Genomic DNA, 18,286 nt, shown 5'->3' with positions numbered 1-18,286 from the left:
AAATGGTGTAAAGCTTAGATTAGCTGCAAAAATCAGGGAAGCAGAGATGTGTGGCGACAGATCTTCCTTATCTAACTTATGCATAGGCTTCATTTCTGTAAGTGCTATGTGTTTAGTCTTAGTCAACAAAGCCAATGGCCATTGTACCTTTATTTTTGAGTGAATAGCGTTTACAGGAAATGGAAGCTTTCTGGAGTCATTAGTTGATTTGAATACTGAGTATTAGACAAGTGTCGGTGAAATAGGTCCAAATATGTTTATGTTTACATGCATTGTGTCAAAGAAAAACATTTGACTTTTTATAAGATGTTTGGCGTAGAACATTTTCATATTTGGAACTCTTGGCTTAAACAAGACAAAACTAGACACTTAAAAAATAAAGCTATATAGTTTGTTGATTGCTGTTCAGAAGAGAACTGGTGCACTGACGTATCTAATTATTTACATGTGGTGACTGTTAACTAGAAAGGAAATGCTAAGTCCAGTATTCATTATCAGCTTCAACTTCCCTTTATTTACTGAGCAATTGCACCCAAGTAGTGTCTGCAGGTTAAATAACAGCAACTGACACAAACAATAGCTTGTGTCCAGCTCCTCAAGGGAATGTAACTCTTAAGCTGCTAGATGCTTCTTTATGATCCCTAAGCTAGTCACAAACATTGTCTGTCAGCAGTTTGTGTGCAGTGGTTTTATTAGTGTTTATTTTCTTGATAATATCATCCTCCCTGTGATAAAAAACAAACAAACAGGTTTTTGACAGTACTGCAAGAGGTCTAAAGTGGCACAGTCACAGGCAATAAAACAAAAACAGAGCTGGAAGTCGCTAAAATGCTCCATAGAGCTGAAGAAACCTACTGTGAAATTATTTTTTTGGTTACACAATATGATGTCACCTCATGACTGGTGGAAGGGCACTGTCAAAAATACTTTTTTCAATGTTTCACTATTTCAGATTACAAAATACATGAAGCTATTGTGAAGATTTAATTGGCTGCTGGTGGCGTGTAACATTGTTACTGCATGTTCCTAGAAAATTGCTTAATTTTTAGGAAGCCCGATGACATAAACTATATAACCACATAAGATAAAACCACAGAATTCTTGTGAAATTTGAACCTATTGAAGAAAGGGGAAGATGTCATCTCTTTAGCAAAATGTACATAATGCAGGATATTTTTACCCACGTGCTTCCTTATGTGGATTATACCATAAACATAGAAAGGGTTAAAGATGGCAAAGTTGAAGATAATTATGTGCCTTATATCATTTCCCATCTCTTGAATGAGTAGGGAACTGTAAATAAGGGAAATCATTTGGTAATTTGTTTCAGCCTTTAACAATTTAGTTCTTTTTTTTGGTCTTGCACAACTCCTGTTTCTTCATCATTGCCCTCCCACACATTCATGTCTTTTATCACAACCCAGGTATTCAGATAGTCATTGGTCAGACGTAAAAGTAGGAAATAACCCAGTGTACTGCAGTGGCAGTCTGATCATTTCCACCTCTACAAGTGTAATAATATGACAGGACGTCTTTGTCGGGGGACTGGCTGTTAGAGAGATCCAGATAAAAAGGCTCAACATCATTCTAATGATGGTAAATGCAGACCATTAATCTTCAGTTGTTTCCAGGCGATAGTGTGTGTGTGTGTGTGTGTCTATTTTGGCCTGTGCTTGCACTCACATTCAGTGGAATATCCCTGTGGTTTTATTTCATTTGAAGAGGTGAGATTATGTTAGATTAGCCTCCTGTTTGCTACCTTGTATTTTTTCTTTTCATCTGCCTGTCTCTGATTCTCCTTATGGTACTGTTTTCCACATTCCACTCCTCTCCTTCAGTCCCTTTCTTCTTACATCTCTTGTGCTCCCATTCTTATTTACTTTACCACATTTCTTTGTCTCGCTTTCACTCACTGGTTTAAATATTTCATTATCGCTGCCCGTCCCATAGTGAGGAAAATGCATCGCAGATAGGCTGAGAGCAGCACGCTGAGGCTGTTACCTTCACTCACTGCATTCTCAAGCACAGCATTTCATTTTAATTTAAAATAATTTTCAATTATTTTACCACTATGTTATTTGCAAAAATATGTGATTCAGTTTCAGATAAACATTAGAAGTTTATGCAAAATGTGAGGTCTTGTCTTATGTATTCCTCCTGACTTCTCTCTGTCCTTGCTCTGTTTCCTGTTGGTCTGATCAGCTGCCTTCTTGGCATCTTTGGGTGCTATCTTCAAAGGCTCTCAAGACATAACAGTTCTGGGCCAGAGAAGCAACAGCTTGTTTCGCTGCAGCACATGGTTTTCGTTTCGTTAACTTTACGCTTTCTGTCTTTGCTGTTGCCTCTGGGGAGTAAGATTCAGTGGTCCAGTTTCTGTGTCTGTTGTCTTTTTCTGAGGCTGGATTTTCGTCTGCTGTGTTCTTCTTGAAATGGAGCCAAGTTTTTGAGGTCATAACACTAGGGAAAATCATGACGGATATTCTGAAACCTGATATTTCAATTAGAAAATCCAAAATAGCAGCCACTGTTCAGCCACAAAGCCACTCAAGCACTAACAACAGACACGTTCGCTAAAGTTTGGCTCTGATACGATCCAGGTCATTATCTTTTCCTTTATCAAGTGGCCATTAATGTTACAGGATGTTCTTACAGGATGTATTTTGCAGGCAAGAAACAAGCCCTGAACTGTAAACAGTGTGGGTGATTATCTTATGTCATCTGAAGTGTAATCTTCTGATAAAGCGTTAAGCAACCAAAACTGTGTAAGGTAGGTCTATCAAGGATTCCTGTTCGTGAGGATGAATTTTAAGCAAGCCAGATGGAAAAAATGGAGGAAGGAACAGAAACTGGAGTGCTTACCCAGGGTTAGCCAATGAACTGTGTTATATTAGGAACTGTGGCATGCGCAGCTGATAGTATATACATAATCTACTGCTTTATTTTTTAAGAATGCAGACTATTAACTATGTTTTATGGTAAAAGCTAGGAGACTCAAGCCCCAAGGGGAAAGGAAGAAAACCTGGAAGTAGTTTAAATGACCAAACGATCTAAAAACAGCCAGCAACTGCTGTATTTTGTGCAGTTTAACACAATTCACCCTTCCTCTGTTTGTGAGAGGGCTCTGGCAGCTCCAGTGTTGTTGTCACTGCAATAATTTATTCATCCTTATGTTTTTTCCTGTTTGTCCTATTCGGGGTCACAGACCCATCAAAATTGCACAGATGAACTGAATCATTTGAACAGATAAAAACACAGGAAAAACACTATAGTGCAGCGGTCCCCAACCCCCGGGCCTCGGACCAATACTGGTCCGTGAGTCGTTTGGTACCGGGCCGCGAGAGTTGAGGCTCAGGTGTCAAATGTATAGTTTTCAGGGTTTTTATCGGTTTTCAGCGTTATTTTGTTATCGTTTTTATCGTTTACTCGGTTTTCCTGGGTCTTTTCACGTGTGTTATGAATAAATCTTCTTTTTTTCGGTACCGGTACTGGTTTTATTTTGTTGTATTTATCCGTGACACCTTAAAGGCCGGTCCATGAAAATATTGTCGGGCATAAACCGGTCCGTGGCACAAAAAAGGTTGGGAACCACTGCTATAGTGAGCAATAAAGGCCGTGGGTTTTTAAGCAAGTGAGTTGCCGTGGACCAGTAAGTACCAGAAAGTACCAAAAGCAAAGTATTTCAAAAGCTGACTGAGCTCTCCTCCACATCACAGATAAGAAAGGCATAACGGCACTAATTGTGACCTTCCATTAGTAGCTTATGCTGTGCCATTTGTAGTTTTTTTCCTGTGCTTATGGACTTCTAGAGCAGTTTTTTTAAGTTGGAGGGCTGAATTTCCTAGTTCCCAGTTGGAATTTTCAACTGGAACACCCCCTAAAGTTGGAACACAAACTTTGGAGCAGCCTCACCAACCCTGACTTCACAACCCAAGATGGCGGCATGCATGTAAACGGCAGTAAAACTGTGAAACTTGTTATCAGGACAGCCACAGTTGTGTATTTGTGACTGGCTAAATAAGCCATATGAACAGCATTGAACAAGTTCTATCCATGAACGTGCTGCAGTGATGTTTTTAAGCCCCGCAAAATAAACAAGTGTGGTGCTTGTGGAGTAGGGCCTGCTGTGATTTTGGCCTTGTTTGGGTGTGTCCTGCCTTAGGTTACAAAAATGGTGGCAAATAACTCTACAATTAAGAGAGTGCTTAAGGTCAGAGAAAGGTGAGTTCTAGTGCCAGAGAGCCTTGCTGGGTTGCAGCTAGAGAGCTGTGTGTGGTGGCTGCTTACTGCTGCTCTGTGGAGAGGAGTGTGTGTTTTGTTGACTTAGCCTTTTTTTTTTTTTTACTTATTTTTCAGTTTAGTGACTAACTCCTGGGTTTGGTTGTTTCCTTTCTTTTAAAGGTGATAGTCGTTTGTCCGTCTGTTTCAGTTTCATTCGTAATAAAAACATTAATAAAAACCTTTAATTTAACAAGTTCACCTTCATGTCACCTTTTTTTTTTCAACCCAGACACTTCTTGTCACTTTCCCACATACCCTGTATGTTTTAGGGGAACGTTAAAGGTCCAATTGCTAATTGGCAATAATAAATGAATGGCTCTACCTCGCTAAGCAGGAAAACAAACCACATTTTCCTTCCTTTTCTGACATTACTACTGGAAACATGCAAAGACTTGTAGCAATACTGCTTCTGTTTGACATAAAAATGTACCTGCACCAATTGAGCAACATCAATCATAGTAAAATTCCCACTCACGGCTAATTTAGAGGGATGGTTTACTGAATTTCTACAAACCTACCCTGTTCCAGGTTCAGTTGTAATTTTTCTTTTGTCCTTTTTGACCATATCTACAAATTTTGCGACCTTTATAACCTCCAATTGTGTCGTGAAGCTTTAGAACATACACTCTATTGAATGGAGAAGAACTGGCTTTTGGTGTTATGTTCAGCCATCTGCCTTTTAGAAAAATGACATCTCTAAGTGAAAACAGCCAAATTCCAGAGCACACTGAATTATTGATCAGTTGGAAAAGTAACATAAAGGCTTTTGTGACCACACAAGAAGCCCATATAAGGCAAGGAGCTGCTGACTAGCATTAACCAAGGGGGAAATGGTTTCTTATGACCTTGGCAAATTGAAGTTTAATTAAGTAGACATGTAATTTTGTTGAGAGTTGATTTTCCTAATGTCTGAGCACAAAGCTCTTACACCACAGCAGAGCCCACTCAGTAAACATCGGGGCAGCAGTTAAACATTTGGTCCATTTAACCCAAATATTTAAATTCACCACTGGTGGATTTTACATTACAAAGTAACAGATTTAGCCAGCAAACATCTTCAACACCATTAAGCGAGACACACACACACACAAATACTCTCCATACTGTATACTGTATTATATTCTCAATAGATTCTTGAAGGAACTTTTATTGTGTGTTTAGCTATGAACAGCGTCAGAATGGATTCTTGGCTTAATAGGACAGAAAATTTTATTCATGTTGAAAAAATATATTTATATTCATAATAGTTATTGTAGTAGCTTGGCAAAATTGTGCTGTGTACAGCTATTGTCACATAGGAAAAACAGTGGTTCCTAACTGCAGCATAATCAAAATTATTGCGACAGTATGCAATGAATTTGTATGTATGCAATGCGATCTCATTACCCTTTAAATCATTGCTTCAAAGATGAGATCCAGGGCTTTTACTGCTTGCAGTCACTTGCCATTTTCAAGGAGACTTTGGTGCGTCAAGACACTGATAAAACAACAGTAAGACAGAGTCAGTCTGCTATCAGTTTGTGATTGAATGGGATCAAATGAACAATTACATACAGTCTGTTTGTGATATTACTGTGATTATCTATGATAAAGTGGCAAGAATCACAAGACTGTTGCTGTTAATGTGCAGAAAAATTAACATTAAACAGAAATTCACAATAACTACATTCAGAAACCAGCCAGAACCTCATACCTGGACAAGGTTTTCTGAAATCCCTCCTGACGTAGCTGCTGCACCACGCTATATTAACTGCAAATGGATAAAGGTGCTAGATGGAGAACATTACCTGACTGTCTGAGTCAGACCATGTTTGTTTGGAGACAGGTTGCCTACCTGCAGGCAACCTCCGCAATCAGCTTGCAATGGAGAGTGGTCACTGAGAGGTTGGAGGTGTTGCATGCTCCACTTGTGGGTGAATAGTTAAAAAGAAAAAAGGTTGTTTGAAAAAGGTTCTGATCTGAGCTTTGTTTTGTCTCTTAATTCTGGTTATTGCTCTTTAATTCAATGGATTACCTCTTTTATCATTGCTTTATTGCTTTTCTTAAACAATTAAAAAGTGGTAAAATTAATTTACACTGCTGTTTTGTGTAAATTAGTTTTAATTTGCTACACTTGTTCTGTTTCAGCATGGTCGATGCATTTGGCAAACTCAGATCTCTCAAGCTGTGCTGTATGTTGTGAACTGCAGCCAGTCAGAAGACAATTTAATTTAATCTAATTTTTCAGAAACTGAATGAATTGTGGGGCATCACCAAGGCAAGAATCACATAAAAAGTCTATTTATAACTGGGAGTAACACCAAGCTGGAAATGAGCACAACAGGCCACCTTTAATTTTAATCAAGCACATTTTATGGTTCAGTCATGACGACTTTTGCTATAGCACTTTTGTGCTATAGCAAAAGGCAAAGAACATTTAAAAAAAATTTTCTGTGAAAATATGGATTTTTTTTCAAGATTCTTTTCATTGTATTTAGACATAGAGGCATTCAAAGTATAGATACAAACGTGCAAAATCTGTGTGGCTTTAATTCTGTGGAATGGTCCAGGAGTGGATATGTGTTCTTCTCCTGAAGTTTAAACTAAATTATATAACCATCCGCAACCCAGCACCTTTTATAGTAATGCAAATTTTGATGAAATGAGGTTTCACTAATTCAGGAGACTCGAATTTAAGCTGTGCAGTATTTACAAACTACAGTGTAACTGCACTTTTTTACAACTCACATGAACATTGCAATTCTAAGTTTATCCTTTCACTTGGAGCAATTTAATATTTTCTGTTCCTCCTTTCATTCAGATAAAGTACTTTCTAATATTTTGCCTACTGCTCTGCTGTCTGACCATCACATTGTTGCATACAAAAGTGCATGCAATACAGAAACAGATGAGGCAAAGACTCCAAGGCCACCAAGATAGAAACATGCCAGAGAATTGCCTTGAGTCCACTAATAGACTCATCATGTTATAGAGCAGAGTCCCAATGCTCCAATATGTTTGATTAATTCCCATAAAAAATGAGCGGCCTTATGAAAAATATCCATGTTATTTTTCAGTGATTTGTATTTATGATGATACATTTCAGGTGTTGCAATGCCAGATTTCCAATTATGTTATTTACCTTGGAGCAAGAATTTAGTTCTCGGATACGAGTCTGATGTTAGGACTAAGTTGTATCAGTTTGCATTAGGGCTGCCATTAGTCCACTAGTCACGATTACGTCGACTATTAAAATCGTAGACGACTAATTTAATAGTCGACATGTTGTTTGAAGCTTTGTAAGATCCCAAAAGACACAGGAATGAGTAGTATGATTTAAGAGTGTAATAACGGACTGAAACAGAAGAAGGCAGCACTGCATGTACAAGGATGCCAGCTGGTTAAACCCCGAAGAAGTTGTGTCCCAGAATTCATAGCGGCCCAGAATAGTTGTCAACGATGGCGGCAGCTAGTTAGTTTTAATATTACTCTTATTATTCTTTTTGGGTCACAAAATAAAGTTTAACATATTTTCAGGCGAGAATGTAGCTGTGTAAACCTCAAATATCTGCTCAGTTTATCAAGACACCACATATTTGCAAAAGCGCTCTGACGTTTTTGGAGACGTCAGAGCCGCTAGCCGGGGGCAAGGCTCACTAGAACCGGTAAGAACACTGGACTCCCGGCAAATCGTTTTCAAACCCAAGCCGTCTTTCGCCACTCAGGCTAAACATATATAAGTCACTTAGATAACTTAAAAATGTTATTGTTTGGCTTTTTTCAGTATTTAATTTGTTTCTGAGTAAATCGGTTTGGCTGAGATTAAAGTTATAGTTTTTACACAGCTGAATAAACTTCAAGCAGACAACTGATTATCAGAACTGTGAGATGCTCAAGAATATACTGTTATATTTTAGATAGCAAGGAACAGACGGCTGAGTTTATTAAACTCCACCGAAACGATCTGCAAATGTCATTAACATTTAATTAACTATCATCTTGTCTTTACTTTTAGTTAGCACATACCTTAAACACTTAAAGCTGTAAGCTAATGATAGTTATATAAGAGCAGATGCATGCTGGTGCAAAAATAATCGGTGACTAGTCTATTATCAAAATAATCGTTTGTGGCAGCCCTAGTTTGCATGTCCCCCCCATTTTCTTTGGTACCTGTCATTAAATGTCACTACATGGGCTTTTTATGACAAAAGTGATTAGTCTGTGTGAATGCCTACACTTAAAACACAAATAAGCACACGATTAATTTGTGAACTACCCACATCTCAATGCTAAAGTGTGTTTTGGAAACAATAAGCCCAAATCAGGCATTGAAAAATACAATCTGAAATAATTACTCAGAATGCTACACCTTTTCTCTGAAAGGTTCACCGGGGGAGATTGATGAAGCTCTGTGGGCATCTTATGGGTGTGTGATATTTAAAAGATGTCTTAATAAAGCCACCTTATTCACAAGTTACTGTTGCTGAGAGAAGTAGACTGTTTTCATAAAGGCCACTGCCAGCAGTGTCATATTAGGTAGAGCAGAGTATTATTGCTACAGGACCGCTGCAGGGAAGTTTCAGAAGCTGCTCCTTGAAAAGCCAAAGTGCTGAGCTCAGGAGCTCAAGTTTATCTTTGGTGTGATTATTCAAACTTGGTGTCCTTAAACAACTACGCAAACATCTGCCCTGAAACATGTCTGCTAATCTCTGTGGTGTTGTGTTTACAAGGTCCTAAGGCAGGGGTGGCCAACCCGCGGCTCTCGAGCCGCATGCGGCTCTTTGCCTGGTTTCATGCGGCTCTTACGTTCATATCAAAGTTTATGTTTGTGTTTTGATTTTTTTTATGTTGTTGTTTTAAAATGTGCGCGTTCGCTTCGCTTGAGTTCAATACGGTATTTTTCATCAAATGCGCATGTGTGTGAGATGAAAATACCGCAAAGTTTCCCAGTAGGAGCAAGTTCGCCCTTAAAATGGCAGGAAAAAAATGCACAGCAAAAAGAAAATATGAAGATGAACACAGGACGTTTTTAACAGAGTGGGAGAGTTTATATTTTTTTGTTGAACGCAATGGTAAGCCATTCTGCCTTATATGTCAGACGTCATTAGCGCATTTCAAAGCTTCAAATCTTCAGCGCCACTTCAGCTCACTCCATGCTAACATCGACCAGGAATTTCCAAAAGGGACTGAACTTCGCAAGCACGAGTTGGCCACTTTGAAAAGTCAGGCAGAAAAGCAGATACAGTTTTTCCAAAAATTTACGAAGCGGTCAGAGACCATAACGCTCGCATCCTATCAGCTGGCTTGGAACATTGCACGGGCTAAAAAGCCATACAATGAAGGGGAGTTCGTTAAAAAATGCCTCAGTGATGTTGTTGGAATCTTGTCTCCTGAAAACGACAAATTAAAACGCATGGTATCAGACGTCCAACTGTCCCGCCACACTGTTGAACACAGAATATCGGACATTAACACGGCTATTGAATCACAGTTGCACTCTGACCTTCAAGCATGTGAGTATTTTAGTGTCGCATTGGATGAGAGTTGTGATATACAAGACAAGCCTCAGTTGGCAATATTTGCACCGTCTGTTTCAAACGTGTGTGTGTGTGAGACAGTGCACACAATGTTCATTGTTGAAAATGACTGGCCTGTGGTTTTAGTACTGTAGGAGTCCATTTCTGTCATTATCATGTTGGTGTGTGACATTTACAATAAATCTGGCTGAGCAGAGGTGTGTGTGTGTGTGTGTGTGTGTGTGTGTGTGTGTGTGTGTGTGTGTGTGTGTGTGTGTGTGAGAGAGAGAGAGAGAGAGAGAGGGAGGAAAGGATGGGTGATGTTCATGTGTGCCCATGCGTATGATGTGGCTCTTTGCGGTAACACAGTAAAAAAAAAGTGGCTCTTGGTCTCTGACTGGTTGGCCACCCCTGTCCTAAGGCATTCATGTGAACTGAGCTATTTGGTTTTAGTCACACAACTCCCAAATTATCATGTAGGGCTGGGCGATATATCGAGTTTTTTAAAAATATCAATTTATTTTCATACGAGATATAAGATGGGACAATATCGTTTATATCGATATAGTCTATGTTACGTTATAATTATACTTGTGGAGCCGCAGGTTTGCCTCTCTTTCGTCCACTTTTGTCTCTACGTAACGTTACTCGGCCTCGCCTCTCCTTCACTGAACACAACTCCCCCTCCCCCATAGCTTCACCTGCATGACAAGATGAAAGCGGAAAATCTCCGTTAGCGAGTTACCGCGGATCGCCCCGTGCGTGGGGCTGGACGGCGTCAACGTGTTAGCGAGCTAACCGCACTAACGAGCTAACCGCGCTAACGACAAATCCTTTCATTTTCTCAAAACTCGACAGTGCGCCCTATGTATGAATTCTGGTTGTGCTTACTGACCGCGAACCGATTTTATGTGGTACACAGCGCTCAGCAATCTGTCAAAAAATGTTTTAATATGACTTTGCTAAGCTACGGAGCTGCACCGCTTGATGGATTTTCGGAAAATTACGGCTACCGGGGAGGAGCCTCGCGGAGTGATACGTACTGTGTGTGTATAAGGACCACAAATGGCACCTGTTCAGAGACGTGGTGCAGCTGTGAAATCTGTCTCTTTGTTATTATGCTCAGCGTCTTAGTTTACATTTTGACTGCACAATTGTGAGCTTTTTGTTATGCACAAAAACAACATTGTTTTCTTTTATTTATGGACCATGATTATTTAATAAATGCTGATAATTTATTTTTGAGTAATTTCTTCATGTACATCTACGCTGTATGTAAATAAAAGTGCCCGTGTGACATCTGGGACACAGTGTGACTAAGAACTCTCTTTTTGTTCTTAACTTATGGCTTTAAAAAGAAAATATCGAGATATACATCTTATATCGCCATCCAGCTAAAAAATATCGAGATATGAATTTTGGGTCATATCGCCCAGCCCTATTATCATGTACTTTATCAATGCTGACGTGCTCTTGTACAACATTCTATCATAATATTTCATGATATTGGCACCTTGCAGGCAGCATCATTTAATGTAAGTAAATTGAAGTAAACAAATATTTTCCTGTGAAAATCACTACATTATAAAAATCATGTTAAAGGAGATTTAAATGTTAGAATTCCCCACTGGTTCCTGTTTTCAACAACATTCATTTGTCTTATTTCTAATAATACTTTGTATTTTCTCCTGTTGTTTTCTCTCTGAAGGTTCAACATCCTCATTAACACCTCAGAGTACTGGTCTTGACACCAACATGGCCCGTCGGGATCACTCCTCCCGCCTGTCCCCGACCATGAGGTTAACAGTTGTTACGGTGATCCTCTTCCTTAATCTCCATCCCTCGTTGGCCGGGGCACCCCCTGAAGCAAGCCTGGGTGGCTCTGTTTCAGCTGTGTCCACCAATAAAACTGAATGCAGTAAACCTGAGCAGTGTTCACATGGGGTGATTCTGCCTATTTGGGAGCCCCAAAACCCATCATTTGGAGACAAGGTCGCTCGTGCAACTGTTTACTTTGTGGCTTTGGTCTACATGTTCCTGGGTGTGTCCATCATCGCAGACCGCTTTATGGCATCAATAGAGGTTATAACATCACAGGAAAAGGAGATCACCATTAAGAAACCCAATGGAGAAACCACCACCACTACTGTCCGGATCTGGAATGAAACGGTCTCCAACCTTACCCTCATGGCTTTGGGCTCTTCAGCACCTGAAATCCTCCTGTCCATTATAGAAATTATTGGTCATGGGTTTGAGGCTGGCACACTGGGACCCTCCACTATTGTGGGTTCTGCAGCATTCAACATGTTTGTCATCATCGGTATTTGTGTGTATGTCGTTCCTGATGGCGAGACGAGGAAGGTCAAGCACCTCCGTGTGTTCTTTGTCACGGCCACCTGGAGTATTTTTGCCTACATTTGGCTCTACCTGATTCTGTCAGTGATCTCACCTGGCGTTGTGCAGGTGTGGGAGGGGCTGCTCACTTTCCTCTTCTTCCCCATTTGTGTGGTGTTCGCCTGGATAGCCGATCGCCGCCTGCTGTTTTACAAGTATGTGTACAAGCGCTACCGCACTGGCAAGCAGCGTGGCATGATCATTGAGACCGAGGGTGATCGTCCACTTCCTTCCAAGGTATGATGCTGTCACTGTTGCCACAGCCGTTATCACCAGGGTTCATTTTCCACAGACATTTTTTGTATAAAGCATATAACTGTTTATTGCATTTAACTAGTCATTTACTGAAATCTGGGGAATGCACTGAATAAAATGTCAGAAAGGGTAAGACACACATTACTACCTACTATTCTTTGCTATGCTTTGGCATGTACAGTTTTTTGCAATGAACACAAGAGTGAGGACAGGACAATGAACAGTTTTCTTATCTTCAGTTCAAATAAATTAGTTTTAATGTGCCTGACCTTTCCTTTTTGGAACCTCCTTAAATTGCTTGATTTGCCCTGTTAGACTTTGTTGTTGTAGCAGTTTCTTATTCCCATATCGCACCAATGTCTTACTACCAAGTTTTGCAGAAGAAAAAATGCCTTCCTTAGTGTCGTATAAAAATCTTAACAGTTATAACTAAAGCATATCCGACATATCTGTGAGAAGAGTCAGCTAGTAAAAACATAATTAAGCTGTCCTCATCCAAACACATGGTGGAAAAGATAAGGTGCTAAGGTATGTGCGTGAAGAGTGTTCATGAGTAATGTGTACCTCAAATCTGTATTACAGAATGACATTTTGCCATGCTAAACTGTTGTTATGAAACACGCACAAATACCTTCTTAAGTATTGTCAGCTATTAATTTTTCATTTTGACTATTATCTGATGACACATGTGAAGATGAAGTGCATCACACACATCTAATTAAATCTTCAGTACTGTGGTGTAGATTGTGTTGATTTGCTACAGTTAATTTGAAGCCTGGTTGTCTCTTCTTCTGCATTTGAAAATTGCCCATGGTGTTATTGCTTGATGGCATTATAAAGAATCAGTGCTCCGTAAGTATATGAAGAACACTTTCATTTCATCTTCTGAAAAAAAATCACTAAATTAAATTCAAATATGTTCCTGGGGGAAAAAATGAGTATTTCTTGCCTTCCCGTTTAAAGAGACGAAGGACGTTTCATCAATGAAATGATTCTCTACGAAAAATGCAATGTCAGTGAAAAACAGAATACTTCTTTATTCTGACAGCTACAAAATAATACTGACGGCTAATATATTACCTACCCATCCTTTGGGATCTGGTACTGTTAGCTTACCATGGTTACATGTAAAGTAAACCTTTGGAAATGTGAAAGAAAAAGTTTTTTGACCTAAATGTGGCTGACAAAACAAATAGTTTCAAGAATAAAACAGTGAGAACTGAGCTTTGAAACACTGACAGATAAAACTCTCACTGACCAGTGTCTAATAGCACCCTTCTTTGCTTTGATTGAGGGGTGTTATTGGACACCAACATGTTCACATGACTGGATTCACACAAACACTCACTATTTGATTTCATGCTTGTTGTTGTGTTCTCATCACATACATGCAGTTCTCACTTGACCTTTGAGATTACAGAAGAGCGCCTAAAGAATTGATATTGACAAAATCTTAAATGAGGTGTACTGATTACTTCTTCCTTCTGTCCTTCTATTGCTTCTGTTTTAAGGTGGACATTGAGATGGATGGAAAGATGCTGAACTCTCATGGTGTTGACTTCCTTGATGGTCCACTGGGCTTAGATATAGATGAGAAGGACTTGGATGAGGAGGAAACACGGAGAGATATGGCCAAGATCCTGAAGGAGCTTAAACAGAAACATCCTGACAAAGAGGTTTGTAACAAAGTCAGAAATATATCTTGCTATTGCTGCTCTAGTTGCACAAGACCAAAGGTAATCTGCAATATATAAAACTACTGCTGTTTGCTTTCATTTTTACAGGGTCAGATCACCAGTCTGTTGCAGAATATTAGATAAATTCTTAATAAATTCAGGCATTTATATATATTTACAAGTGAATTTCACACTTATGTATTGGTGAATATAGAAAATTAATAGGAAACCAAAGACATTTCCAAATAAAATATGCAGTATTTTTATTTGTTCTCTCACAAAGAAAATGCTGCAGACTTACTATTTACACAAAGACGAAATTTCTGAATTCTGAAAACATTTTCAAATAAAAACTTTTTGTCCTTCTACAAGAAAAAGGATTTGCGAAAGAGAACTAAGTGGTTGGCTTGGCATGTAATTTACATCTGTTTTTTTCCCCCAGACTGTGCTTGACTTACTGTAAGTGTTTGACTCATTATAATTTTACTGCTATTTGACAGTTTCTTGTTCAGTAGTCATTGATGTGACATGTAGTTAGATCTTATTTATCCATCCGAGCTTGATGAAACTCCACCACATTGGTTCAGTGACACACAGCTTTTAAAAACATAAAATAGGATACTGTTTCAGCAGTCTGGGAGTCGGGATTTATACCCCCAGGAAATCTACTATTAATGCATGTTGTTGCACTCTTTGTGGCTTTTTGTATTTTCTCTTACCAGGTGGAGCAACTCATTGAGCTTGCCAACTACCAAGTCCTGAGCCAGCAGCAGAAGAGCCGTGCTTTCTATCGATGCCAGGCCACCCGACTGATGACAGGTGCTGGCAACATCCTGAAAAAACATGCTGCTGATCAAGCACGAAAGGCTGTGAGCATGCACGAGGTTCGCTCAGAAACTGGCGAAAACGATCCTGTCTCCAAAATCTTTTTTGAGCCCGGTTCTTACCAGTGTCTTGAGAACTGTGGCACAGTGGCAGTGAATGTGGTGCGGCGTGGCGGCGACCTGGGCAAGACGGTTTCTGTGGAGTACCGGACAGAAGATGGCACAGCCAACGCTGGCTCGGACTACGAGTTCACCGAGGGTGTAGTGGTTTTCAAGCCTGGTGAGACGATGAAGGAGGTCCGTGTGGGGATCATTGATGATGACATCTTTGAGGAGGATGAAAACTTCTTGATTCACCTTTCCAGTGTCAAAGTGTTGACATCAGAAGGCGAGGAACCTGAGGAGGGGGGCGAGTCAGCTAATCACGTTGACTCAGTGGCCTGTCTCGGCATGCCATCCACAGCAACCGTTACCATCTTTGACGACGATCATGCCGGCATCTTTACGTTTGAGGAGCCCGTATGCCATGTCAGCGAGAGCGTTGGCACCATGGAGGTGAAGGTGCTGAGAACCTCAGGGGCTCGTGGCGTGGTCATGCTGCCATACAAGACGTTGGAAGGAACAGCGCGAGGTGGTGGAGAAGACTTTGAAGACTCTCACGGCGTCCTGGAATTTCAAAACGATGAGATATTGTGAGTAACTTTGATCAGTGTCTCTTAAAATCATTAACTGGTTTTCATGTAGATAATGATCAGCTTCACTGTCATTATCCTCATATTTTTCGTAATTGTTTATTATGCATTTTGTCAGTGTAATGTTGCAAATGTTATTGGTGATGAAGTGAAAAGGCGATGGTGTCAGTGCGATGTGGTGGTTGGGATGAGCGGTAAGGTGGACTGCTCTCTCAGCACACAACAAAATCAACAATACCCCACCCCCTTTATGCTTTTTGCCTTGTCTCTGTTTCCTACTTTGCCTTACTTATGCTCTTCTTTTATTTTCATCAGACTGTTCAGACCTCTGCCTTGGTCTCTGCCGTGCTGCGATGTTAGTCTTCTGTAGATTTTATTGATTTTTGCACTCTGTAGTGTAGTTTAACTTATAAGTTCCAGTGCCGAGAAGTTGGGAAAGTGAATTATTTGTTGGGTGGTCGGTTGTTTGAATTTCAAGTAATTCGAATGTCATAGCGCTGAATTTGAACGAGATGCATTGAGCTTTCTTTGAGTAAGTCATGCAGTGGAAAACAAAGAGGACCTAGACACTGGAAAAGGTACAAGAACTCAACAGACAGCAGGGAGCTGGAGAAATGCTAAGGAGGGACATCTATCTAGTCAACTTAATTTAGATTTAAAAAAACAACAACAGTTGCCCTTTTAGGTGGCTTAATAATGTGTGAGAACATCCCAGAACAAACCACTCACGAAGCCAGCTTGAAGTTTATTTGTCATCTTTCTTAGTTGAAAAGGGACTCCACTGGAGCTCCATTTAAAGATCCCTGCTGTGAAATAAGAGCGGCACAGTTTAAAGCTCTTCTCAACCCAATGCTTAAAATCTGATGGTGACTCATGGTGAGGTTTGTGATGGCTATTTGACCACATTTGAAGAGGACTTTTACCACGCTGTTGATTTTGCTCACGGCCAGCTGCTGTAGTCGTCATCCTGACCCACACCAAGTGTGGGAAATTAGCTCCAGCTGTCAGTCTAATGTTTGTATAATACTGGTCAATATGCTTTGAAACTGAAGATAATTCCACAGTCTTCTATTCTTGTGTATATATTTTTTCAAAACTGAAGTCCTTTCATTACCAACCATTATAAAGAATTTTTTTTTGCCAAAACATTAGGTGACATGCTGACAGTACAACTGTACAGCTGATACAGGTAAATGGTATTGTACTTAGACTGTAGCCTTGTATGTTAGTCTCCTAAAAGCTGTTTTAACCTTGTTAGCAGTAAATATCAAGCTCATTGTATCATTATGTTGTTCAGACTTCATTTACACATTGACGCGGTGGTTCTTAGCCAGTTTTGGTGGCCATATTAGTTTTGCTGTGGACTATAGTTTTGTATACATTTGTTCTCCTTGTAACTGTGATTGACTTGAATCTCATGTCTTTAATGGTTACGTCTGCTTTGTTATAATGCAGTCATTCAGTGTTGCTAAAGTGCCTACACACATGCACTCCTGTAGCTGTATACATGTAAAACTGAATGTCTGTTGGTTCTTTTAATAGGAGCTCTGTATTGTGTATTTCTCACAGTAAGGTGAAATACTCTTGCGAATTATCATTTCTGGGCATTGTTCTGTAAGGTTGTTGGGCTTGTACCTTTAGCGAGATATATATACCCTATAACATACTTCAGCAGTTTACCTTGTTACCTTTAGGCATTATGTTTATTTATGGGAGCTGTGATCATCCCTAAATATCATCACATGTTACCGGCTGTATAACAACCGTCATTTAAATATCCACACCATCACTGTTTCGTTGACCACTCAATCGATCCCAGTATAGCAACTGGAATGAGGTTGAAGTAACTGATACTGAGTATACTGATGAAATGATTTCACTAAATCAACTGTACTGCTTCCTTATAAAATGGATTTCTGACCTATAAATCAGATGCTAAGAGTGTTTAGTTAGTGAGTCTTTGCCCATACTGTTTATCTTAGCTTTTCTGGCTGTGGAGGAGGTTCTTTATCTTCACAGAGAACATGAGCACGACTGTGAACTGCTGCTGGTGTGGTCTCATAATAAGTAAATGAGATTTTAAAGCTGATATTGAACTACAGGAATAAACTGTACTTGACTTTGTTTAGCAGTGCGGAAAGAGATGGAAAGCACTGTGCTCTTTTAGCTGGCTGGCTTCAGTTATTGGTTACTGTAGTTTGCCTTGGAAACCAAAGGTTTGCTTACAGTGCTTGTTTGGAAATGTTCAGTTTGTATGAGAGATGGAAGAAGAGTTGTAATGACATTAAACAAAGTGTGCTGCCATAATGAATGAATAGGAGAGACGCTGTCTTAGTAACAGTAGTCTTAAACTCTTTCTGTGTCAGCCTCTACTGTTTTAGGTCAGATTTGAAGCAGATGTCTGCAGGACTTGCTTTTTCAGCCTGTGGCAGACAGAATAGTTTCCACAGCTTATAGCGCTTACAGCCAGGAATAAGTGGGTTTTAATAATACTTTGTCCAAATCAAATGATGGACTGTACATCCGGCTATCATGGTTACTGTGTGTGTGTGTGTGTGTGTGTGTGTGTGTGTGTGTGTGTGTGTGTGTGTGTGTGTGTGTGTATATGTGTGTTTCTTTAGGGGAAGACTGAGTTGCTAAGTGATGACTGTAGACTACAGGAGATGTGCCTG

The 18,286-nt window shown here is 39.8% G+C and overlaps 2 protein-coding genes across 6 annotated transcripts in view; one reads left to right on the top strand and one right to left on the bottom strand.

The window, feature by feature from the left end:
- Positions 1–18,286, top strand: part of slc8a1b (solute carrier family 8 member 1b) — a 149,049-nt gene that overhangs the window by 4,016 nt on the left and 126,747 nt on the right. For all 4 annotated transcript variants that reach the window (XM_085427462.1, XM_085427464.1, XM_085427461.1 and 1 more), the window contains exons 2-4: positions 11,482–12,404; positions 13,934–14,098; positions 14,821–15,614. In XM_085427462.1, coding sequence (XP_085283588.1) covers positions 11,529–12,404; positions 13,934–14,098; positions 14,821–15,614 — 1,835 coding nt within the window. In that variant the 5' untranslated portion in view covers positions 11,482–11,528. The remainder of the gene's footprint in view (positions 1–11,481; positions 12,405–13,933; positions 14,099–14,820; positions 15,615–18,286) is intronic.
- Positions 1–18,286, bottom strand: part of LOC146655355 (uncharacterized) — a 330,938-nt gene that overhangs the window by 269,180 nt on the left and 43,472 nt on the right. The window lies entirely within an intron of this gene.

This window comes from Rhamphochromis longiceps, linkage group LG13 (genome assembly GCF_057381845.1).
Source record: "Rhamphochromis longiceps isolate RC_006_pf linkage group LG13, R_longiceps_female_GT1.1, whole genome shotgun sequence".
NCBI classification, from domain to species: domain Eukaryota; kingdom Metazoa; phylum Chordata; class Actinopteri; order Cichliformes; family Cichlidae; genus Rhamphochromis; species Rhamphochromis longiceps.
Note: the sequence above shows the minus strand (reverse complement) of the source record. Positions and strands in the feature narration are given on the sequence as shown.